The sequence below is a fragment of the Dysidea avara genome, chromosome 2 (assembly GCF_963678975.1).
Source record: "Dysidea avara chromosome 2, odDysAvar1.4, whole genome shotgun sequence".
NCBI classification, from domain to species: domain Eukaryota; kingdom Metazoa; phylum Porifera; class Demospongiae; order Dictyoceratida; family Dysideidae; genus Dysidea; species Dysidea avara.
In genome coordinates, this window is record NC_089273.1 from 7542225 (window position 1) to 7563857 (window position 21633).

Consider the following 21633-nt stretch of genomic DNA (forward strand, 5'->3'; position numbering starts at 1 on the left):
GTTGATTTCACCGGTGCCCTGTATGTCAGAGCTTCAGAGGTTGAGTGCAAGGTTTATCTTATACCAAAACGTGCTCCCTGGTTTGGTGGCTTCTGGGAGCGGCTGATACGCCTCACCAAGTCCGCCTTAAAGAAGATCCTGGGCAGAACACGTGCCACTTTAGAAAGCCTTCAAACAATTGTAGTTGAAGTGGAGGCACTCCTCAACGATTGATCATTAACTCACACATCATCAGACATTTGCGACCTGGAGCCTATAACACCATCTCATTTGCTCCATGGGAGGAGGATGAGGGTACCTTTCCATCGTTCAATTATTACCACATAGAAAGAATCAAAGGATAGAGTTTTATGCAGGTATCTTTCCACCATATATGCATCCTATTATTTATACTTACAAAGCATAAAACTTTAGCACTTGGCGCGCTGCGCGCTCCAAACGCTAAAGTTTTATGCTTTGTAGTTTTGGAAAATTGGATTTCGCCAAATCCAATTTCCAAGTTCAGCTGTTAAGCTGAATGGCCTGCCTTTTGTGGCCTCCAAGCGTTAATTGTTCCACTAATCGAAGCCATTAAGTGTAGCAGATTACACTGCTCTCAGTGGCGAATGTTTCTATACACCATCACGATCTTTTAACAGTAGCCCACTATAGCCATAGGCCCTCTATAATCCATTGTATAGCTAGTTACCCTCATCTACACAAGAGCTAATAGGGCCTCCACTCACATGACAGTAGCAATCAATCCATCTTTTAGGTAATGAGAGATCATGGGGCTTCCCTTGTACATGTAGCTATATGTCACAGGCTTTGCAGAGTAAAGCTAGCTAGCTTGATATGCTAGCTATAGGCATCAGCATAACTTGTACAACATCTCCTATTCAGCCTCCAGACAACAGGCTCCAGAGGGGAGCCCAGAACAGTCAGTGTTCAGTCATGGTAATCATCATTCTGACCAAACCTTATAATCAGTGGCCCATCTAGGGGATGGGGGACACTTCCTTCCCTTTTTCTTCCATAAAAAAAATTCACAAAAGATCGATATACTCTAATAGAGCAGTCAGTAAAAGATTATAGTAAAGGATTGTAGTATTCTTATCTATGGTCACACTGTGTAATCATCAATATCATAGACAGTAACTATGTCACTATCAAGTACTCCAGATCTCCACACCTTTTGTATCTTACTTACTGTCAATGGTTTGATTTATTTTTACAGGCTGGATGGGTTGCCGTTGCCACCGTTCCCAAGCGCAATGTGTTACAGTGCTGGACAGCAGGAAATACCACCAATCAAACAAGCTAAGGCCACCAGACTCAAGTGACATAGGCGAGATCAATATCAAGACCCTATATAACCCCTCAAGCACATCAGGTCATAAGATAGTAACATACAACCAGCATGCACGTGTTTAGAACATCCACAAGCTTATGAATATCAAATTAATACCATTATCAACACATTCAACATAATACACATAGTACACATAATACATAATACACATAGTCCACATAATACACATAGTCCACATAATACACATAGTCCAGTCCAGAAAATTATGAGATGTTGATCATCCTGGACTTAATCCCCCCCACAGTACGAGGAGATTATTACATCATCTTCAATACGTACCTAATAAAGATGGAAATAAGGTGATCCCTGCAATGTACAGAGAACATGCATCTTACTTTGTTTAAAAAGTTGCCTAAGGGTCACAATTGCAATGTGTCACCAGGCTAACAAAAATCAAAGGATGCATAGAACGACAGATTTTGTTAACAAATGCTTACCCCTTCATTGAAGTTTTGGAATGGTTCCAACATATCTCTGTTGATATGAAACATTTCTGGCTAACGCTGCACCCTGTAGCTACGGGAACACGCAACATGTTTTGTTCTAAATGATGCTCAACTTACTGCATCCACAAAGTACAGTCCTGGTTCAATTGTAAGACACATGCCCTCCTTAAGTATACTCGTTCAGTTATAAGACTTGTAAGGTCCCATACACTGGGACGTTCACGCAATGCTGACATTGGTAAGTGGATTCTTACAGACTTTATGAAGTTCAACTACAGAAAAGTAACAAAATGTACAGGGGGTCTCTACATTAAAAGGATCAAGGTCCTTGAAAGTACTGCCACATTCTTCTTTCAAACAAATCTTACTTGGCATAAACCGGTAAGCCCCACTAGGAATCAAATCTAGGGGAACTACTTGAATGTTTGGTACAATTAATTAATTCACAATTCAAAGTTACTGCTTTATTAGAGTAGATTGCACAGGGTGCACATAACTGTAGTTAATGTAAGTATATTATGGAGATATAGTGATCAGGATGCAGAGGGTTGATGTCATATTATAAAGCGAATTCCATGAAATTTTTGCGACCAGATTCCAGTCCACCTTTTGTGAAGTTAAACCAAAGAGTGACACACCACTACTACTAGTAATAAGCATACACTGAATATTTTTTGGTATATATTGTCATTAAAAGCGTGTTCCACCACTGCTCCCTAATATATAATAGTATACTCCATTCATGTACAAACAAATCGTACACTTACATTCAGAAAGTCCACTCCTGCAGCACCATGATGGGTTACACTGTCCTTCATTGTGATCACTGGGTGCCTACTGGAAGTAGTCAGTCCACTGAATTATCTTATGCACAGATCATCATGGTAAACCTTCTCATTGTTAGTCTGTTTCCTACTGCAGCTGCCGCTGCTGCTGGGCGCCTACTGGAAGTAGTCAGTCCACTGAATTATCTTATGCACAGATCATCATGGCAAACCTTCTCATTGTTAGTCTGTTTCCTAATGCAGTAGCCGCTGCCGCCGCCGCTGCTGCTGCTGCTGCTGCTGCTGCTGCTGCTGCTGCTGCTGCTGCTGTTCTCTTTCCCTCTGGGCAACTCGGTTTGCCTTCTGTTGTGCCCTCCACTCAGCTACTGGCACTTGCCCTGGTAGGTTTGGGCAGTACCAGTTCCCATAATACTGGGTGTGCCCACTATGCACTAAAATAGAACAATCAGGACATATAGTGTCTAGTTTGTAATTACCACTCAAAGGCTGGTGGCATTTGCTGCAATCATGTTGTTTATGCTTTTTGTGTTGGCGTGGTGGAGGAAGAGGTCCCTCCAGTCCAGCAGCAGCAGCTTCTTCCATCCTTCTCTTCAGTGCTCGCTTACGGTGCCAAATGGCAGTATGACACACAGTTCCTAAAACATGACATACACAAAATTGACGTACACAAGGTTTAACATACCTGTCTCCACTTCCTGTTCTTGGAATCCCTGCAAATTATACAATAATTGTTATGACTATACTACCAAGGATTACCAGCTCACTGCTTGTGTGTCACTGTTAGTGGGGCAGCCAATTCCGGTGGTACTACTGTGCACTGGACCCGAGAACCAACATGAGTACCAGTGCCGGCAACAGCTCTGATCCTAGCCTGTCCAGATGTGTCATCCGGCTCGGAGAATTGATGGTGTGGTGCTGGAGGGGCAGGAGGGAAAGGTGGCTGGTTATTTGCAGGAAGATTCTCCTGTGCACAGAGTGGTTGAGCTACCATCTCTAGACTCTGCATTCTAGCCAGGATCTCCTTCCTCCTCTCCTCGTTCTTGTACCATTTTTGCTATCAATAAAAGAATCAAAACTTCAGCCTTATCGAATAGAGTGAGTAACCAAAGTGGTCTGATTAATAGCATACAATGCAAGGTTGGTCCCCTCCAGCAGGCCTAGGGAATTGTACAGCCGAGCCCGGATGGCAGTGTAATCCAGCAAAATTAGTTTCCATTTGGACAGGTAGGCTCTTTTCTGTCCGCCTACATGGAATGTGTCAGTACAGTATAACAATATTATATTCATGACCATACCGGCACCGCTGGTCCTTGTTGACACATTATGCCTAGTGCACAGTAGTAAGCAGATTGCTTCCACAACACGGCTCTTTAATGGAGACAATGGCACAGAGACTCCAGCGAGAATGCATCTGTGGTAACACATACTAGAGTATCGTTTACTACCACTTAAGTACGTCAGTATACCTCCTCATTTGCTATGTGGTCGTGTGACCTGTCCTCTTCTGACCACAGAAGTGACCCCTCAAATTCAGTGGCTGAGACTTATGGAGCACTTTTGTAGCCCTCTTATCATAAGGATCCAGGTCATCCCAGAGAGCCTTGATCTTCTGGACCTCTTCGTTTGACACAGATAGCCCGTCCAGCCCAACAAGCACTTGGGCTAACTGTGCCACCTTCTCCCATCCTGGTATCCCCCCTGGAGTCTACTGTGGTGGAACTGGCAGATATAATGTCATTGGAAGCAGTGGTGTTGGAACTGGTGGTTGCCATGGTGGTACCATCATCAATGATAGTATCATCCTGACACATAAATAATTATATAACAATTTGTATCCAATTAATTACTACTTCCATCTCATCGTCATCATCATCACCATCATCCTCATCATCTTTTTCAGCTACTCCCGTACCAACCATCCTGGGATCTTCAGAAAAGGTGGCAGTGTCAGTGAAGGTGGCAGTGTCAGTGTCATCCTCTGCAAACCCTTCATCCAGTAGCTCTTCATGTAGCTCTTCATCTCCCTCCTCACCCTCAGCCAACTTATCTTCAGTGAGCTAAAGAAGCATGCCAGCTTGTTTGTAGAGGTAAGACACCCCAAACAGCTCCCCCTCATTGCGGCATGTTGGTGTGTGATGGTACGGGAGTAGCTTGCTGCCGGAGACAGACTCGCTGACCTTGTTGACCGGATATGTCAGTCAGCAAGGGTGTAGTAATTTAAAAACTAACCTTGCTAGCAAGCTGCAAATTAAAAATGCGCATACTAGACTGCTGCTGCTGCCAGTGCTCGTGCCTGGTTCCACCTGGCCAAGCCCTCCAGTAAATAAGCCTGGAAGTGGACATCACTTGCAGACGACCCAGGGATAAATCTGGAAAAACAACTACATCACAGTTGTGAAAATTGCAGACTAACCTCAGGTAGGTCCAGGATTGCCCGGACAAGTCCTTTAGTCTGAAATTGTCCTCTACAATGTATGGACATCCCAGGACAGTCAGCGTATTCCCTTATAGTCAAGTATTTCTATCCTAGGACATGTTGGGAATTCTTCAAGTGTCCTTGTTGTGGAGACCCTCTCTAGTCCCAGTCCCCAATGGTCCTTTTTATCCTAGGACATGTCGGGAATTCTTCAAGTGTCCTTGTTGTGAAGACCCTCTCTAGTCCCAGTCCCCAATGGTCCTTTTTCAGAACATGTGCCCCAACAATCAATTACATAATGGAAGGCGAAGTGGCTATTGCACATTGTTTTCACCTATACTTCACCTGTTGCACAGCATTACAAGTGAAGAATAGCACAAGAGGTATCTCTACAATCAATCCAGTCACTATGGATAAGTCAACACAGCCACAGGGAAGCCGCATCACCCTATTGCGAATCGACACCTTGTATTGCCAGCAAAAAGAACTGGAACACAAAGCAAGTCTATGATATGTGTATTGTACATACTGCGGTTGGAAAAAAGACACATCTCTGGAAGGATTTAGAGTTAGCCTGAAAGCATTTTTGGGCTTGGCTGTGCCTGGTTTAGCCAATGCTGCCAAGCTATCATGAATGAAATTGCGGCTGGTTTTAGGGTGACACTTTTCACTGGAAAAGCCCAATTCTTCACGATCCCTAATATACAGTACTACCATCCTGTATGATATTACAGGAAAGTGGTTCAGGTTCTAAACATCATTTACAGTGTATTACATGTTAATCAAATTCCACTATTTGTTTTGAGAATAGCTGGAAGATATCGTGGCCATGGAAGAATGAGAATTTGAATACTGCATTTGGGTCCTTGGTGAGAAGCTTTCAGAAGGATAGAAACCTACTTGAGAAATATGATGAAGTTCGTTGAGCAGAAAATAGTTGGGAGGTCACTAAGAACAAGGCTTATCATCCTGCAATAACACCAGTCAATAATCACATATTGTGTATGATACGTCAGCTGCTATAATGCAAAGTGGGCCATGGGGAGGGAGAATTTAAATGAATATCTTCACAGAAGTCCAGCTATATGCGTATTACTACATTTGTATAGTGTCTTGTTTGCCATGCAAAGTGTCATATGGTTTCGCCCTTCATAAAGGTGAATTCATTGATGCCGTATGTTTAGGTTATGGCTTTACACCATCATTGTAACCATCGCACCGTGTGTGTGGTAAGGATTTTACCTTGTCTCACGCCCTTAGCTGCCCACATGATACCTTTCCAATTATCCGGCATAATGAAGTAGGAGATTTGACTGCTAGTTTGATGACAGAAGTGTGCCATGATGTCCAGGTAGAGCCTCACTTACATGCCCTGTCTGGTGAGGTTATGCATCACCATTCACCTGTGCTTGATGATAATGCCAGAGTGGATATCAGAGCATCTGGTTTTTGGAGGTGCTTACATCATCGCACCTTTTTTGATGTCCGCGTTTTTAATTCTTTTGCAGCCTCCAATCGGTCTACCACCTTGGCTGCCACTTTTCGTAGGCATGAGGCTGAGAAGCGTCGTGCTTATGAGGAGCGTATACGCGAAGTAGAGCATGGCAGTTTTACCCCATTAGTTTTTTCCTCCTCCGGTGGAATGGGGAAAGCAGACACTACCACCTATAAGCACAGGGCCGCCCAGAGAAATTAAGGGGCCCAGGGCAAAGAGTTAAAGTGGGGCCCTTGACCCAAGTTGTAAGGTGAAGACCAAAAAAAAAAAAAAAAAGTCACAACCTGCTGGCAATGACAGTAACTACCCATCACCAACCATATCTCCTTATCTATAAGCTTGCTATACTGCTCCTCTGAAGAATACTGTGATTGCTCTATTAGAGTAATTAGATGTGAATGCTCTATTAGAGTATATCGATCTTTTAAACAGGTATTCGGGGGGCCCTTCGTGGGGCCTCCTGGGGCCCCTTTCAGGCTGGGGCCCGGGGCAAAATGCCCCAGTTGCCCCCCCCCTGTGGGCAGCCCTGTATAAGCATTTGGCTCAATTACTCAGTGAGAAGTGGAGTTCCCCATATTCAGTGGTGATGGGCTGGCTCCATTGCAGTTTGGGGTTCTCCTTGCTTCGCTCCTCCATTATGTGCATCCGTGGTTCTCGATCACGCTCTAAGCGTCCTGGTGTGCCCCTGGCAGTAGATCTCGCCGTCGCAGATGGGCATCTACCAGTTCACTAACATTCCCTGGGCTTCTGTAGGTTCTTTTAGGTATCTTTTCTGTAGGTAAATTCTTTCTTTTTCCCTTTTTATGTTGTTCTTCTAGTTCTTCTAGCTTGTTTTCCATAGAGACGTATGGGTGGAAGGGAGTGCCATTAGGGCCGGATAAAAAAAAAGTGTCATAGTCACTGACATTTGCAAAAGCATTTTTGAAAATTGAAAAGATGTACGTAACACGTACGATGATTCCTCTGGTTTAAAGATGCTCATGATTCAGGTAATTTTCCCTTTTAACGTGAAAAGGTACACCATTCCTTGTAGCTTACAAGGCCTGTTACTGTATATTGTTTTTCAGTCGCTATATGCCTGTTACGTAGGCTAGCCCCTACTGAACGTTTATATACATCATTTCAGTGCCTGGCTACACCCCTTTGACAAAAATAGATAGCTAACCTATAATATGGTACGTAAACACCCTTTATGCATTGAGTGAAGGTTTATTTCTGTAGCTCAAGCCTGTTTGCTCACGTTGCTGTTGGACAGCCGTACCAACACGCAAACAAGGAGACATGCAGTTTTTGACAAAACCAATTACAGGAAACCATGTGCGTGTCCACTGTGGGGGTGCTCTTGGGTTAAAATGAATAGTGAATAGCATAAATGAAAGAGGGTGGTGAATGAAGTGTCAAAGATCTGGAGGATTATTTTCATCTGAAAAAGTGGTCCAGTCTGGGAAAACCGGTCTTATTGTCTATAAAAGTATTGAGAAATGCTGATTTTAAGTATTCAGTGTGCTGTAGCTCACCAATGGATGAAGCTATGAGTACCAAATTTTCACATGTTTTATACCAATTACTTACCTTCCAGAGCATCCACCATACAAGTAGCCAACAGCTAAGTTTCCCGCCATTTGAGATAGATTTTAAACTGAGGTTAACTGTATCAGGCTAACTCCAAAGGGGTGGAAGGCAGGAGCCGGAGGAAGGCAAGAGGCTATTTAAAAAATTAAAGAGGAAGGTGCAGGGGTGATAATTATTACCCCATAATTATGTTTCAGCCCAGTTCCTATAGATATTGTATTCATCACTGGTTTTAGTCAACTGAAAAGTAACAAAATGGCACTTTTGATCCACCTGCAGCTCTCCATTGCAATGACTATTAATGTTCTTAATCACATGATATTACAACAGTCAAGGTCTCACAAATGTGACGTAAGCCATTACTTCAGCTTTGTGTGATGTAGGCTGACTTAAGCATTTCAGGTAACCAAATTACTTTACATGCACCTTGTTGTTATACGTGTTGAATGAATTGCATATTATCTAACAAGTATGGATGGTAGTAGTGTTTAGTAGGGTACCCGTATGCACCAAAATACCACTGTTAAAAAACCACCTTTATGGAATAGTCTTAGTGACATCAATTCAGCATTTACAACAAGAAAATGCAGACAACTGGAGATTGAATTTTAAAATACTTGAAACCCAATTTTGGTCCCCTTACCTGCCCACATTCCTATCTGACCGCATGCAGTCACAAGAATAGAGACCAAACAAGGCCACTATTTCACTCTACGGTAGCAAACTCACAAGTGGCATGTGTTTCCTCTGGTTCCGACAAGTGTTTGCCTTCTACTACAATTTGCCTTTCTTTTATGTTCTAGACCACTTTACCAAAAGCTATGGAATGTTAATTGGTCATGGCTTAATAGAGGATGCACATTAAACAATTTTTTCTATGATATGTATGTCTAGAACTGTCCGTTCATTTTAACAAACGTAACTGCAACATTAGATTCTACCTCCCACAATAAAATGTTTCTAGGCATGCTTATAAAATGAATGAAGTGGCTAAACTGCTGTTGGTGAGGGTGAATGCTTGCCCACAGCTGGCTATTAGCCAGCAATATGCTTGTAAGAGCATGGCACATTAATGATTGAATGTGAGATTTGTAATGGAGGTCTTTCTGCTAGCAGGTCTCTAACCATTTAAAAACCTGGTGGATTTAAAAGACTTCATTATCTTCCAAAGATCAAAGCATATTATGTATACCATTATTTAACACTGCTTTGTTACCCTGCTATAGCATTCAAGGACACTCAAATTCTGCTTTACAATTCCAACTGAACACATAACTGTAGTATGATCATAATGGCCTCACCAATCAGTACTCATCATAGAGCACGCAGGTGATTAGTCCCTGTACAAACTTATATGTTTTCGAAGTGTCTCACAGGCTCATAATCCCTTGGATTGAAATGAAACTTAGGCATGCGTGCACCATCTATAGAACTACAATAATTTAGTTCAAATAGAGTGAAAATCTCATGTTCACTGGTGAAGATATGGCTTCAAGAATGAAGTTGCAGTGAACAATCAGCCTGGAAACACTTGCTTAGAGATTCTACTCTATCAGTATCCAGTGAAGCGACCAGAATTAATCTTTAATGACAGTGTATATTATAAAGGGTAATAATGCTATATTGTGATTCTGTTATGAGATAGTTTGCTGGGCTACAACTTACTATTACAATTAACTCTGCTTCCGTGTATCTATGGCAATTGCTAATGTGAGCAATATAGGTTAAATTTTATCAAAACTCATGTGTAAGGTGAAATACAGCTACTTGATGGCTCATTTAAAATGACCACAACAAACTACTGAGTCAAAAATGTAAGAAGAGAACGGTTTTGCAAATTAGTACTCACCGTAGAACAGGCAAAACACTACACAGAAATTCTACCCTACCACTTTCCCCCATCCACACAGGCACACACAAAAGAAAAAAAATCAGCCCGATCTATGTAAGTCTAGTGGTCAAAGTCATCTTCTCCATGCAAAGAAACCATACCAAGTATTATTGACCCTTCTCTTGAATAAGCATATGTAAACCATATGAAATGCTTATACTACTGCAAAAGGCTGTACAACAAGGACACTTTAAAAATTCTCAACATGTCTTTGATAAAAGGGACCATTGAGGACTGGTACTAGAGACAGTCTTTACAACAAGGACAAGTTCCCAACATGTCCTAGGATAAAAAGGACCAGTGGAGACTGGGACTAGAGAGAGTCTTTACAACAAGGACACTTGAAGAATTCCCAAGGATAAAAAGGACCATTGGGGACTGGGACTAGAGAGATCTTTACAACAAGGACACTTAAAGGATTCTCAACATGTCCTAGGGTAAAAAGGACCATTGGGGACTGGGACTTGAAAGAGTCTTTACAACAAGGACACTTAAGGAATTCCCAACATGTTCTAGGATAAAAAGGACCATTGGGGACTGGGACTAGAGAGGATCTTTACAACAAGGACACTTAAAGGGTTCTCAACATGTCCTAGGATAAAAAGGACCATTGGGGAGTGGGACTAGAGAGGGTCTTCATAACAAGGACATTGATGCTACAAGTTCTTAAGGCACACACATGCACACACAACACACTACACTATACCATAAATGCACACAAACTACACTTCGTGCAGGCACCAAAAAGACATAGTCACACCATAACAATTTATTTCAGTGACCCAGTTCTCACAGCAATAAGTTGCAGCAGTTGAGAACAGCTGAAGACCACTCTCTCGTTGAGCACATATTTGTTCTTTTTGTCATCATTAGCTGCCACCAATTGAGCCTGCTGGCTAGACAGGAGGTTGCCTAGCAACTGTAAAATTCCAGAGTTGATGAACAGCTGAAGGTCAGTTGGCTCATGAAAAAACGATAACTGAGATAACCCCAATAGAAGGTACTTGTTGTTTATAGCTCCTGGAAAAAAAAAACGCAATTGTGACCAGATTTTACAGAACCGATCCAAATCGCACATCAGGCAAAATCAAACTAACACCACCAGTGGATAGCTACACTATCGTACTACAAGTTTTGACCCTCAGCACTACTCAAACTACACGAGGCTGGTTTTTACACACGTCTTTTCTGGGTGGTGTGGAGTGCTCAAATGGCGGTTTCAGGCCTTGTGAAGGACCTGGCTTGGCAAGAGTCAGTGGTTTACTGGTGGACAGCCTTATAATGTTGGCCAGACGTGTTTTCTGTTGATTTTGCTACATATCAGCCACTAAGGAGCCAGCACAGCCCTGTAATCTCGTGTCTGGACTCCAATCGTGGTCTGCCTCCATTTTGAGGTCTAACTTTTGCCCTCCCCGCCACCCCCCAACCTCCACCCCCCAACCTCCACCCCTTTGTGAGCACTCGTGATACTACTTCGCTCGTCCAACTGCTCAGATTTTCTATCTTATTTGGCGGGAAACTGTACAAGCAGCTACAAGTACTGGAAGTGGCTTGAAAGGTAACAGATTGATGCATCTTTTGTGTAAATTTCATACGCGTGCCCTCTATCCTTGGAGAGTTATGCTGGCTTCAATTCTTTAAAACCGTTTATCTCGGAACTTCTAATGTGCGATTTGGATCGTTTTTCCAAAATCCAGTCACAATTGTGCTTTACACCAGTTGAGGCAAAGTTATAGCATAGAGGCTTTGCACTTTTAGCTGCTTTTGAGGCTTATCTAATATTGCAGGGATGTTCCCACAATGGTTAGCAGTAGTTAGCTATGACTAGCACTCAGAAAAAAATAGCCACTACCTCACCTGTCAAGCTTAAGGACCCACACATTTCATCCTACACTCTTGTCTCTTATAACCGCCACTATTCTAAAGCTAGGTACATCCCTGTTATTGCATCCTAGCATAATGTGGACAGTTTGTTTCACTGCATACACACATAACACAAACAACACACAGGTCACACATGAAACAATTCCATACCAAACTTAGAGCTATCCTTTAACCAGCAGTTGATGACATACTGGAACACATCTTCAAATGTCACCTTGATCTCTCGCTGTACCTGGCTAGATGCAGCCTTCACATATTCCTGTTGAATTACATGACACTCACAGACACACAACAAATTTCAGTTGTTTAGTCAAGTAATACAGTAACAGATTTGTCAAGTGTACTTGAATATGCAGTGTGACATAAGGACAGTTTACCACAATAAACAACCAGTGCATGATATCAGTATCACTTGGACATGCTCTATTCTGTTTGATTACAGTATCATAAAACTAGGTGGTACAGTGGGGGATGGCTCCAAACATCAAATACAGGCTAGGGTAAGAGACCACAGTAACAGCTGTTCACCAAGTAGTGAGGAGAGAAAGCCATATGGGAGGAGAGCGTGGTGAACTTGAAGCACCTTACACCAACAAAAACACAAAACACATTACCCCTCCATAAACAGATTAGACCATCACTCTAAAGATGGTAGCTACAGTTTACAGTCTTGAGTTAGATGAGTATACATTTTACTGTATAAATCATTCTGGCCAACAAGCCAGAAGAACCTTGTCTAAAAGTAGTACTACTGTTTACACTATACAGAACTATGAGGGTTTCAACACAACACAACATATACTAGACATATAAAAAAATTTAACAATTTAAAATAGGGAATAGGGATTGCTGAAAAAAGCCATGAAACAAGAAGGGATCGTTGGGGTGGTAATGTAAACCACAAATCCCTATTTTGACTCTGTCAAGAATTGTGATAATGCTTGACGGCAAATGGTTCCCCATTGGCCTCCATAAAACACCTCAACACGACCTTCACTTGCAACATCACCATTAACAAGACGAATATCAAAATTGTTTTCATTGCCAGTGTCTAAAGCATACATTGCACATTAATGTATGCTCAGTAATATTTGATGGTACATGTGTACTTACCACAAACAATGTTGACATCTTGAGCATGAGTACAAGAACTAGTCCCTCCTCCAATCTCAACTGTACATGCTGACAGGTTGTCTTCGGTACCATGACAACCAACTCTATCTAGCCAAACAGGACCAGTCCCTCTCCCAAATGTAATGGAAGAGCTCAACACCAAGCCTCCTGATGGATAGCCTAATTCTCTGCAGGCTACATATTAACCTCACTATAAAGGACACTGTACATTTTAAACTCTCTATAAAGGTCATCATACATTTAACCTCTCTATAAAGGACACTGTACACACACATACATACATACATACATACATACATACATACATACATACATCAGCAGCTCAGGTCATCCTGAGCATACATACATACATACATACATACATACATACATCAGCTCAGGTCATAGGTGTAGTACTATGCAGTACCATGGATGTTACTGTACTGTATTTTCTAATTACAAGATTTTAATAAATGAATATGTGCCATTAAATTTTGTAAACATGCCTATAATGCATATATGATATGTGTGGCCATGTACTGAATCATACAGGAGGTTCACACACAAATGTATCTGTGCAGAGTAGACAATTTTCAATAGTGTGCTATCAACACCTTCCCAGATACTTGTGTTTGTATATCACCACTTTAAGGGTCTCTTCTAGTGAAACATTTGGAGCTGTATCATACCGTATATCGGGAATTCTTCGTGATAGAAAACTTTTGCGATAAGTCAATTGTCACAGCATTCGCGAGAAAACATTCGCTAATTTCGTAATCCGGCAAAAAAATTTTATCGATTATCATGACAATATCAAATTTTGTCTAATGTCGGAAAGGAAATGGCACTATCAGGCGAGGCTAGCGTGGAGAGTTGCGTACACGGATTTCACGTCTATCAAGACGTGTGGCTCCCTGTAATGGGAGAAACTCTACTTTGCCATAGAGAGACCGATAATTTAGAAGACAGACACGCCGTTGCTTACTATAAATCTGAAGAAGTTGTTGGCCACATTCTGCGTTCAGCGTTTCTAAGGCGAGGTGGAGTAATACGTGGTACTGTTACAGGAAGTCGTCAATATTCCAGTGACTTAGAGCAAGGAGGCATGGAAATCCCATGCAAGATGATTTTTAAGGGCCCACTTACAGAGCTGCTGAAAGTAAAGAGGTTCTTTCTAAGTGCATTTAGGGTTGAGGTTATTGTCTCTGGTCTTATGATCGATGATGCATCAGTGTCAAGCTCCGTCACTACCACCATTTCAGACTCAACTGATTATGCATCAGCGTCGAGCTCCGTCACTACCAACGTTTCAGTCTCAACCCCATCAGAGAAACGCAATGTGGACGCTTTATCAGGCCTTTATCAGGCCAAGATTTATCAGGCCTTTATTTATTTTATCAGGCCAAGATTAGTTTAGCTATAAAATTCATGAAAATAAGTACATTTTACTAGCATTTATTACAAATTCACCTGAACCACGAACTAAAGTCAAACTAACTGTGAAATTGTCACCCAGCACCTTCGTGCGTAATAAGCGCCTCTAAAAAATAATTATCGTGTTGCTGATGTTAAGGCACTCAGAGCCGTTTAAACAGCTTTTAAGACTTTACAACCATCTTGCAGAAGCCAAAAGGGCAAAAATTAACAGTGAGAGACTAAAAAAGTTATTATTTGCTGCTTCAGCAACTGATAAGAGAATCTGGCTCTCCCTAGTTAGCCTGTTTGTGCCCCTCCCCTTGCCAGCTCCTGGATCCGCCCCTGTTCCAGGTGCAAGTACGAAAAGATACTTTATTGTGCGTGTTGGTGCATTAGTAATTAAACACAAAGGGTTAGCCTAACTAATTAAACTAGCATTTCTAAGCATGAAATACATTACCTGATTGTTATACTGCGAGCAACTCCAATATACGTGTTGTCACATCTAATTTCTATTTAAAGAGCACTGATATTCTGACATTCCATTTAAAGAGCTATAAATTCTATTTAATGCGCATCACATAGTTCCCGGTGAAGTATGAAAAGGTACTTTATTGTATATAGATGATACTGTATTCTCTGTGTGTGCTATGGTGACTATACTTATAGTAAATGTCTACAGTGTACAATACTGTAAACGCTATTCCATTTATTGCACTTCGCAGTGATAAGCGGCGTAGTTCAGTTATAATAGCGTCAGTTATAAGCGGCGTAGTTGAGTTATAATAGTGTACTGAGTCTAATATTTCGTGTGAAGCCTTATAAGAGGCTATTTCATCGTAACGTAAAAGTTATTCCGCTATTCCTTATTCCGCTTTTTACAAACTCCCGCTAGCTAGCTATTTCAATGGGGTCTGGGGGTGAAACCCACAGGAGCTACAGAATTTTTGGAATTTACAGGCTTGAAAATTCCTGTAAATTGTCACTCCAGTAGACACTGTACTACGATCTGCGACCGCGGTCAAAGCTAAAGGTCAATGAACAAGGCTGATTTTTCACTAAGAACAACGGTCAAGCTGTTTCCCAGTACGGTCAAAGCTTCACTAGTTAGTAATGCACGAAAGTATAGTGAAAATATACAGAACCAGGTCTATGGTCAATACAAATTTTCGACTAAAGTCTACGGTCAAAATCGAAAATTCGAAAATTGTGACTGGGCCTGCAAAAATTTTTTTTTTGTTTTTTTTTTTTTTGTTTTTTTTTTTTTTTTTTTGGCATGTGGGCACGTGATTTTTGCCTACTTTTCCAAACTTCCATCACTCATAACTTTGCTATGGCAATACAATTTTCCGCTCTATATCAGCATTGAATTGGTTTTATGATGCAATTTACAAAATGTAAATATGTGACCTGATCTTGGAAAACCTACCCTTTTGGCACAAATATCATTTTTCACTTTTTTCAGCTAAAATGAACCAGTAGGTGCTTATCTGTCTTGTGATAAAATTTCAGCTTGATGTCTTGAAGCATTCCAAAGATATGGCCAATTTACTGTCTTATACATTACAAAGTAACTTTTGGAGAAATGTATTCAGTTCTGAGAGTGATTTTGCATGACAAATGGTGACAAGTCACTTTGTTGACAAATAATTCTATTCACACCATCTAAATTGTATAAAAAGAGAGTTCTTATGATTTAATAAAGTTTTCATAGTCTTTTTCTTTAATTAAATAGCGTGTATCATTGCTAGAGACTTAGTTTTAAACATTCCATCATCTGAACAAATCACCTGATTTGTAAGTTAATTGTTATCCCACGCATGTAAAATTACTACATGGTCTGATAAAATGACCCATATCTCCTTGTATGAACAAGCATTGATATGATGATATGATTCAGCTGAGGTGAAATCATGTAGCTACATGTAGAATCGCCAACAATGATAATTACCTTAATTCACCAAAATTTTACTCAACTAAAGTTTCCCTCCATAGCTGTGCTATAATATAATTATGACAAAAATATCACTGTTGGCAATTTTTTTTTCCAAGTGCATATGCATCATAAAATAAGTATTTTTTATTCATTGGATTCATTGGCATGATTTAAAAAATAAATACAAAATTATCAGATTACGTATGTATTAAAAATCAAACTGTCACCAGCTGCTAGATAGCTGTCACCAGCTGCTAGATAGCTGTCACCAGCTGCTAGATAGCTCCTCATCCATACTCAGATCTGTAAACAAACAAAAGTTATGACCCACATATAAAAACAAACTTAAAAAAAACAAGTTACCCACTTAGTTTGCGTGGCCAGACCACTATTTCAGCACACGGGCATATCGATTAGAGATTATATAATCGCCCGCGCAGAAAAGGGTCTGGTCCAGTTCGTATAGGCAAGTCGTTCACAGAACCAACAACGTAGTGTTGGGTGTTTATTGGGGCCACGTCATCCCAATGATCACTACATCATTGGCCTACCCGTTTGTATGCCATATATGGATAATTGTGAATGTCAGATGACGTACAGTACCTATGATCAGCACTCCAAGTGTTGACAAAGGTGCTGAGGCTGACTTACCTATACGAACTGGACCAGACTCTTTTCTGCGCGGGCGCTTATAATCTCTAATCTATAAGCCCCTGCACTGAAATAGCAGTCTGGCTACGCGAGACTATTACCCACTATTGCTCTGCGATATATTGGTAATACCGTTAGTGTGATAAGGTATCATAACCAATGATCATACCGTGACAGCATTTTGCACTTTGTTTGATACATGATAAATTAAAATACTGTTATATTTATGAATACCTTTTTAGGATTGCTTTTACAGGTTTTTGCAATTGAATTCGGCGACTTTGCAATTGAATTCGTCCCGTTTGCAATTGAGTTCGTCGCTTTTGCAATTGAATTCGTCCCGTTTGCAATTGAATTCGTCGCTTTTGCAATTGAATTCGTCCCGTTTGCAATTGAATTCGTCGCTTTTGCAATTGAATTCGTCGCTTTTGTAGTTAAATTCGTCCATAACAAGAATGGCAGCTGGAGCAAACATGAAAACATGATGTAGCAGCTGCTACAAGAACTTGTTCAAGTACAACAGTAGTAAACAACTCTTTATAAGGCAATAATTCTTCCTCTACAGCCTCTCCAACAACATTCCAAACTCTACTACGCCATTCGCGATGGGTGTGGTCACTGATGGGTGTGGTCACTCGCGAGCAAGCTAATTAACTTGTAGACAGCTATCAACTTCGCGTACTACCAGCTTCAATTACCTTCTAGTGTCTCAAGTGTAACTCTCCAAGGCATAAATAGTTCATCTCTTAATTAACGGGTTGGTTTCTTGGAGCCGTTTTGTTTATGACGAATTGTAATGCAAACGCGACGAATTCTATTGCAAAACCGACTAATTCAACTGCAAAAGCGACGAATTCAATTGCAAACGGGACGAATTCAATTGCAAAAACCTGTAACCCAGCACGTGGTGTTTAGTTGTCCAATTTGTTCATGTTTTAACAGACACGCCTTAAAGAAAAACTTGACATTTTCACATTACAACATAATTATGCTAACTTGTACTGAACCTTTATTTTTTTATTTTTTTGGGGGAGTGGGGGGGGGGTTGGGATGATACTGCGTGATATTAGGCCCAAGAAATTATGCAACATTAACAATATAAAGTTTACTATATACCGATACACTGTGATACTTTCCTTAAATTAATACCGTGTATTCAACTTTCAATACTGCTGAGCTCTAAGTATATGTTAAATCATAGCCGCGGGTGATATATGAAAAATAAATCACGAGGCACGTGGCCTAGAACTTCATTTTTTCATATAGCACAAGCAAGGCTATGCTTTAAATGATTTATGGAACTTTCTACTCGTGTAGCTTCACCAAAACTAGAACTCGTAATTAACATGCATTGCACAAACTATTAGCAGCCTGAACACACACAAACCAGTTTAACAAAGTATCTCACGTGTAGTTCACCATAGTTTGGCATGGTAGACGTTCATTGCGTCTTTTGACAGGTTTTCCTCGCAACCCACAATCAATTCTATTGTGAGTCACATGGTGAAGTATTTCCGTGATATGTCCGTGACTTGTCCTTTCACATTAATAAGCATAACAGCAACGTTACCTTCTCCCACCCATCATCAAAGCATTTAGGTATGTCTATAAAAGCAATCCAGTGGTAGAAATCGTGTTGGCTGGGGTGATTGATCACTCAACGCGGCGAGGCTATCAGCCTTCACCAGCTTTGGTGATCAATCGTACTGGCGCGAGCCCTGTAGGCTAATAGCCTACAATAAGGCACGCGGGAAACTGTGCTTTACTGCCCACAAAGAGTACTTTATTGAATGAATAAAGCATTATTTGTGGTGCAATAAAGTACTCTTTGTGGTCGATGAAGCTGTTAGCCGGCTGAGAGTGTACTTTAAGAAAGTTAAAGTGCTCTTTTCCCTTTGACCTCGCCCACGCAAAGTTCTATAATTTACACATATATGACATATATACATACCTGTGCATTGGATAGGTAGATGTGTGGCTGTACCGTGGTGTGGCTGTACCTGTGGTGTGGCTGTACTTGTGGTGTGGCTGTCTAAAACATAAAGATAACATACTGTAAATTTACCACAGAGGTCATTGTACAGTATGTTTTGAAATTCATAACCCAACTCCTTTTGTAACATTATTCACACCTTAAAACTATTAGCTTACCACAACTTATCAGTGAATAGCACCAGCCACCAACTCAATTATTGAGACTGTGCCCTGAGTAGCCACAGTGACTCCGTTTTCACTAAAGAACTTATATGTTACTTTTTTCTAGTACACTTCAAACTTTTGTGTGATTTGTGTGTATAGTTTGCCAATGCTTATACCGCAAATGATGTTACAGGTCTGCATCATTGGCAAGTACAGTGTTGAATTGTTGTTAAAGGTGAGAAATGATTATAACAGAATTGTATTAATGCTAGGTAGTTCATAAACTAAACAAGGGAGTGACACATAGACAGTCAAAGTCAAAGTGCACTGGCTGCGGTTTTGTGCAGCATAGCACAAGTGCCGGTGGCGAAGACCACTACGACACCTCACCTAATAGGTGGAAAGACACTTCACAGATCACTCGAATTCTTTTATAGCCTGACATGTAAAGGTCGATTGTGGGCCATAACGTCACCAATACGTGTATTGTTTACAAGCAGCCAATGGCGATCGAAAAAGCCAACGCGGGTGGCCACAACTCTAGTCTACATATATTAAAACGTACTTATACACCTTACTAGTCTGGTGCCATCTTAGTCCAGATTAAACTGTAGTCCACTTCGACAATGACTCAATAAAACAAATATATTCTAAATAATACTAACCTTTACGTTCGATTGTGGTAACCATGCCACCAGATTCGAGTTTAGCCAGTGTGAATAGTAAGAATTAGACTAGCATCGTTTAGTAGTTAGGTTTTGTTTACTTAAACCGTCTATTTAGCTGCTTTTTTCGCTCGAGAGAATCACTATGGCGATTAGTCTGGTGCTTAGTGTATATGGCACGCTGGCATGCTGAGCACTACATGATGAGAGTCGAACAGCGAATGCAAGTTAGTGATATAATTATCCCATAGCGTACTAACTTTCATTATCTCAGGTGGCTGCAGTACTGCAGGGGGAACGTCATTGCAACGTCCGGCTTGGTTACCCACAATCGATGTTAGAAACCTGGCCTTTATAAGTGTTACAGCTGTCTTGTCAGACTCTCCCCACCTATTAGGTGAGTGGTACATAACAGTTATACAACGTGCACTCGTGCTCTGCCTGTATAAACGCACTTGCCTTTGGGCCTGACGGCCCTCAGGCTCATGCGTTTATATCAGGCAGAGCACTCGTGGCCGTTGTATAACTATATAATAAAGCACTCTTTGTAGGCAATAAAGCACAGTTGCCCACGTGCCTTAGTGTAGGCTAATAGCCTACGGGGCTCGCGTCAGTACGACTAATCACCCAAGCCGGTGAAGGCTGATAGCCTCGCCGTGCTGAGTGATCAATCACCCCAGCCAATACGAATTCCTCCACTGGATTGCTTTTATAGACATACCTAAATGGTTCGATGATGGGTGGGAGAAGGTAACGTTGCTGTTACGTTTGTTAACGTAAACGGACAAGTCCTGGAGATATCACGGAAATACTTCACCATGTGACTCACAATAGAATCGATTGTGGGTTGCAAACAAAACCTGCCAAAAGACGCAATGAACGTCTACTATGCCAAACTATGGTGAAATACGCGTGAGTTACTTTGTTAAATTAGTTTGTGTGTGTTCAGGCTGCTAATAGTTCGTGCAACGCTTGTTAATTACGAGTCCTAGTGTATGGTGAAGCTACACGACTAGAAAGTTCCATAAATCATTTAAAGCATAGCCTTGCTCGTGCTATATGAAAAATAAAGCACGAGGTGCGCGGCCGAGATGCTAATAAAGCACTCGGATTCGCCTCGTGCTTTATTAGTATCTCGGCCGCGCGCCTCGTACTTTATTTTTCATATAGCACTCGCGGCTATGCTTTAACATATACATAATGAGGACTCACTCATACACACAGTACATAACATGAGGCTTAATATGAAGCTAAAGTTATCCCTTTTATATTTTTCGCTATACGGTATACTGTATTTAGTTAAACCTTAGCCTCATAAAAAATTTAGTGAATGACCACGAAAGCTCCAATTTTGACCGTTCAACATTTCAAAAACACCTTATGTAGCCAAAGTCTTTTAACAGGTTGCAGGACCAGGTGTCCTACAGACATGCAGCACTTGTGCTGTAAGGCATTAATCAATAAATATAAGAAACCAAATAATTTGCTCGTGTAAGGCAAGTTTTTACCAAATCAATTATTCAACCGTCCAAGAGCTACTGAGGTAGGCATCACTCAAGAGCTGCCCATGCCTCAACTACCACAGTGGGTAACGAACTGCTGTATCTGATTTTCATCTAACATGCTCTGCCTTCTGTGTAAACCCTCCATTACCTAACCAATACAGTATATTATATTAACAACAACAACATCTATGCGTGGTATCCACAAAACTCACCTTGAAACTGGGCCTCACATTTAGACAGTGCTATCATATGAACTACTATGATCACAATCCCAGTGGGTAATCCCAGTGGGTATAGATAAACTGTCTATCTAGTATTACCTTTTAGGCTGTTTTATAACTGACCCCAGGCACCTAAGAAGCTTGGCA

The 21633-nt window shown here is 41.1% G+C and overlaps 1 protein-coding gene and 1 long non-coding RNA gene across 27 annotated transcripts in view; one reads left to right on the forward strand and one right to left on the reverse strand.

Annotated features, from left to right (window-relative positions):
• LOC136246542 (uncharacterized) overlaps positions 1 to 21633 on the forward strand; it is a 163545-nt gene that overhangs the window by 73394 nt on the left and 68518 nt on the right. The gene's annotated exons all lie outside the window — the stretch shown is intronic.
• On the reverse strand, positions 1414 to 13173 carry LOC136246526 (uncharacterized). 26 transcript variants are annotated; one of them, XM_066038024.1, is made up of 16 exons: positions 12954 to 13173; positions 11991 to 12099; positions 10739 to 10976; positions 4996 to 5188; positions 4812 to 4951; positions 4433 to 4759; positions 4049 to 4384; positions 3878 to 3993; positions 3347 to 3826; positions 3059 to 3292; positions 2795 to 3013; positions 2688 to 2741; positions 1915 to 2634; positions 1789 to 1867; positions 1687 to 1734; positions 1420 to 1630 (listed from the first exon to the last, which is right to left on the reverse strand). In XM_066038024.1, the coding sequence occupies exons 1-4, from the start codon at positions 13044 to 13046 to the stop codon at positions 5158 to 5160; spliced, it is 471 nt and encodes a 156-aa protein (XP_065894096.1). In that variant the 5' UTR covers positions 13047 to 13173; the 3' UTR covers positions 1420 to 1630; positions 1687 to 1734; positions 1789 to 1867; positions 1915 to 2634; positions 2688 to 2741; positions 2795 to 3013; positions 3059 to 3292; positions 3347 to 3826; positions 3878 to 3993; positions 4049 to 4384; positions 4433 to 4759; positions 4812 to 4951; positions 4996 to 5157. The 26 variants fall into 26 exon arrangements, with proteins under 26 accessions (XP_065894091.1, XP_065894089.1, XP_065894093.1 ...); XM_066038000.1 differs by lacking the exon at positions 4996 to 5188 and having other exon boundaries at positions 1421 to 1630; positions 3059 to 3217; positions 3265 to 3292; XM_066038010.1 differs by lacking the exon at positions 4996 to 5188 and having other exon boundaries at positions 1421 to 1630; positions 1915 to 2513; positions 2565 to 2631.

Coding starts and splice junctions, on each gene's coding strand:
- LOC136246526 (XM_066038021.1), bottom strand. CDS start 13,046: ATGGTACCGAAGACAACCTGTCAGCATGTACAGTTGAGATTGGAGGAG. Junction 12,100..12,953: donor AGATGTCAACATTGTTTGTG/GTAAGTACACAT, acceptor GTAATTCAACAG/GAATATGTGAAGGCTGCATC. Junction 4,952..10,738: donor CTTATTGCTGTGAGAACTGG/GTCACTGAAATA, acceptor TTGTTTTTCCAG/ATTTATCCCTGGGTCGTCTG.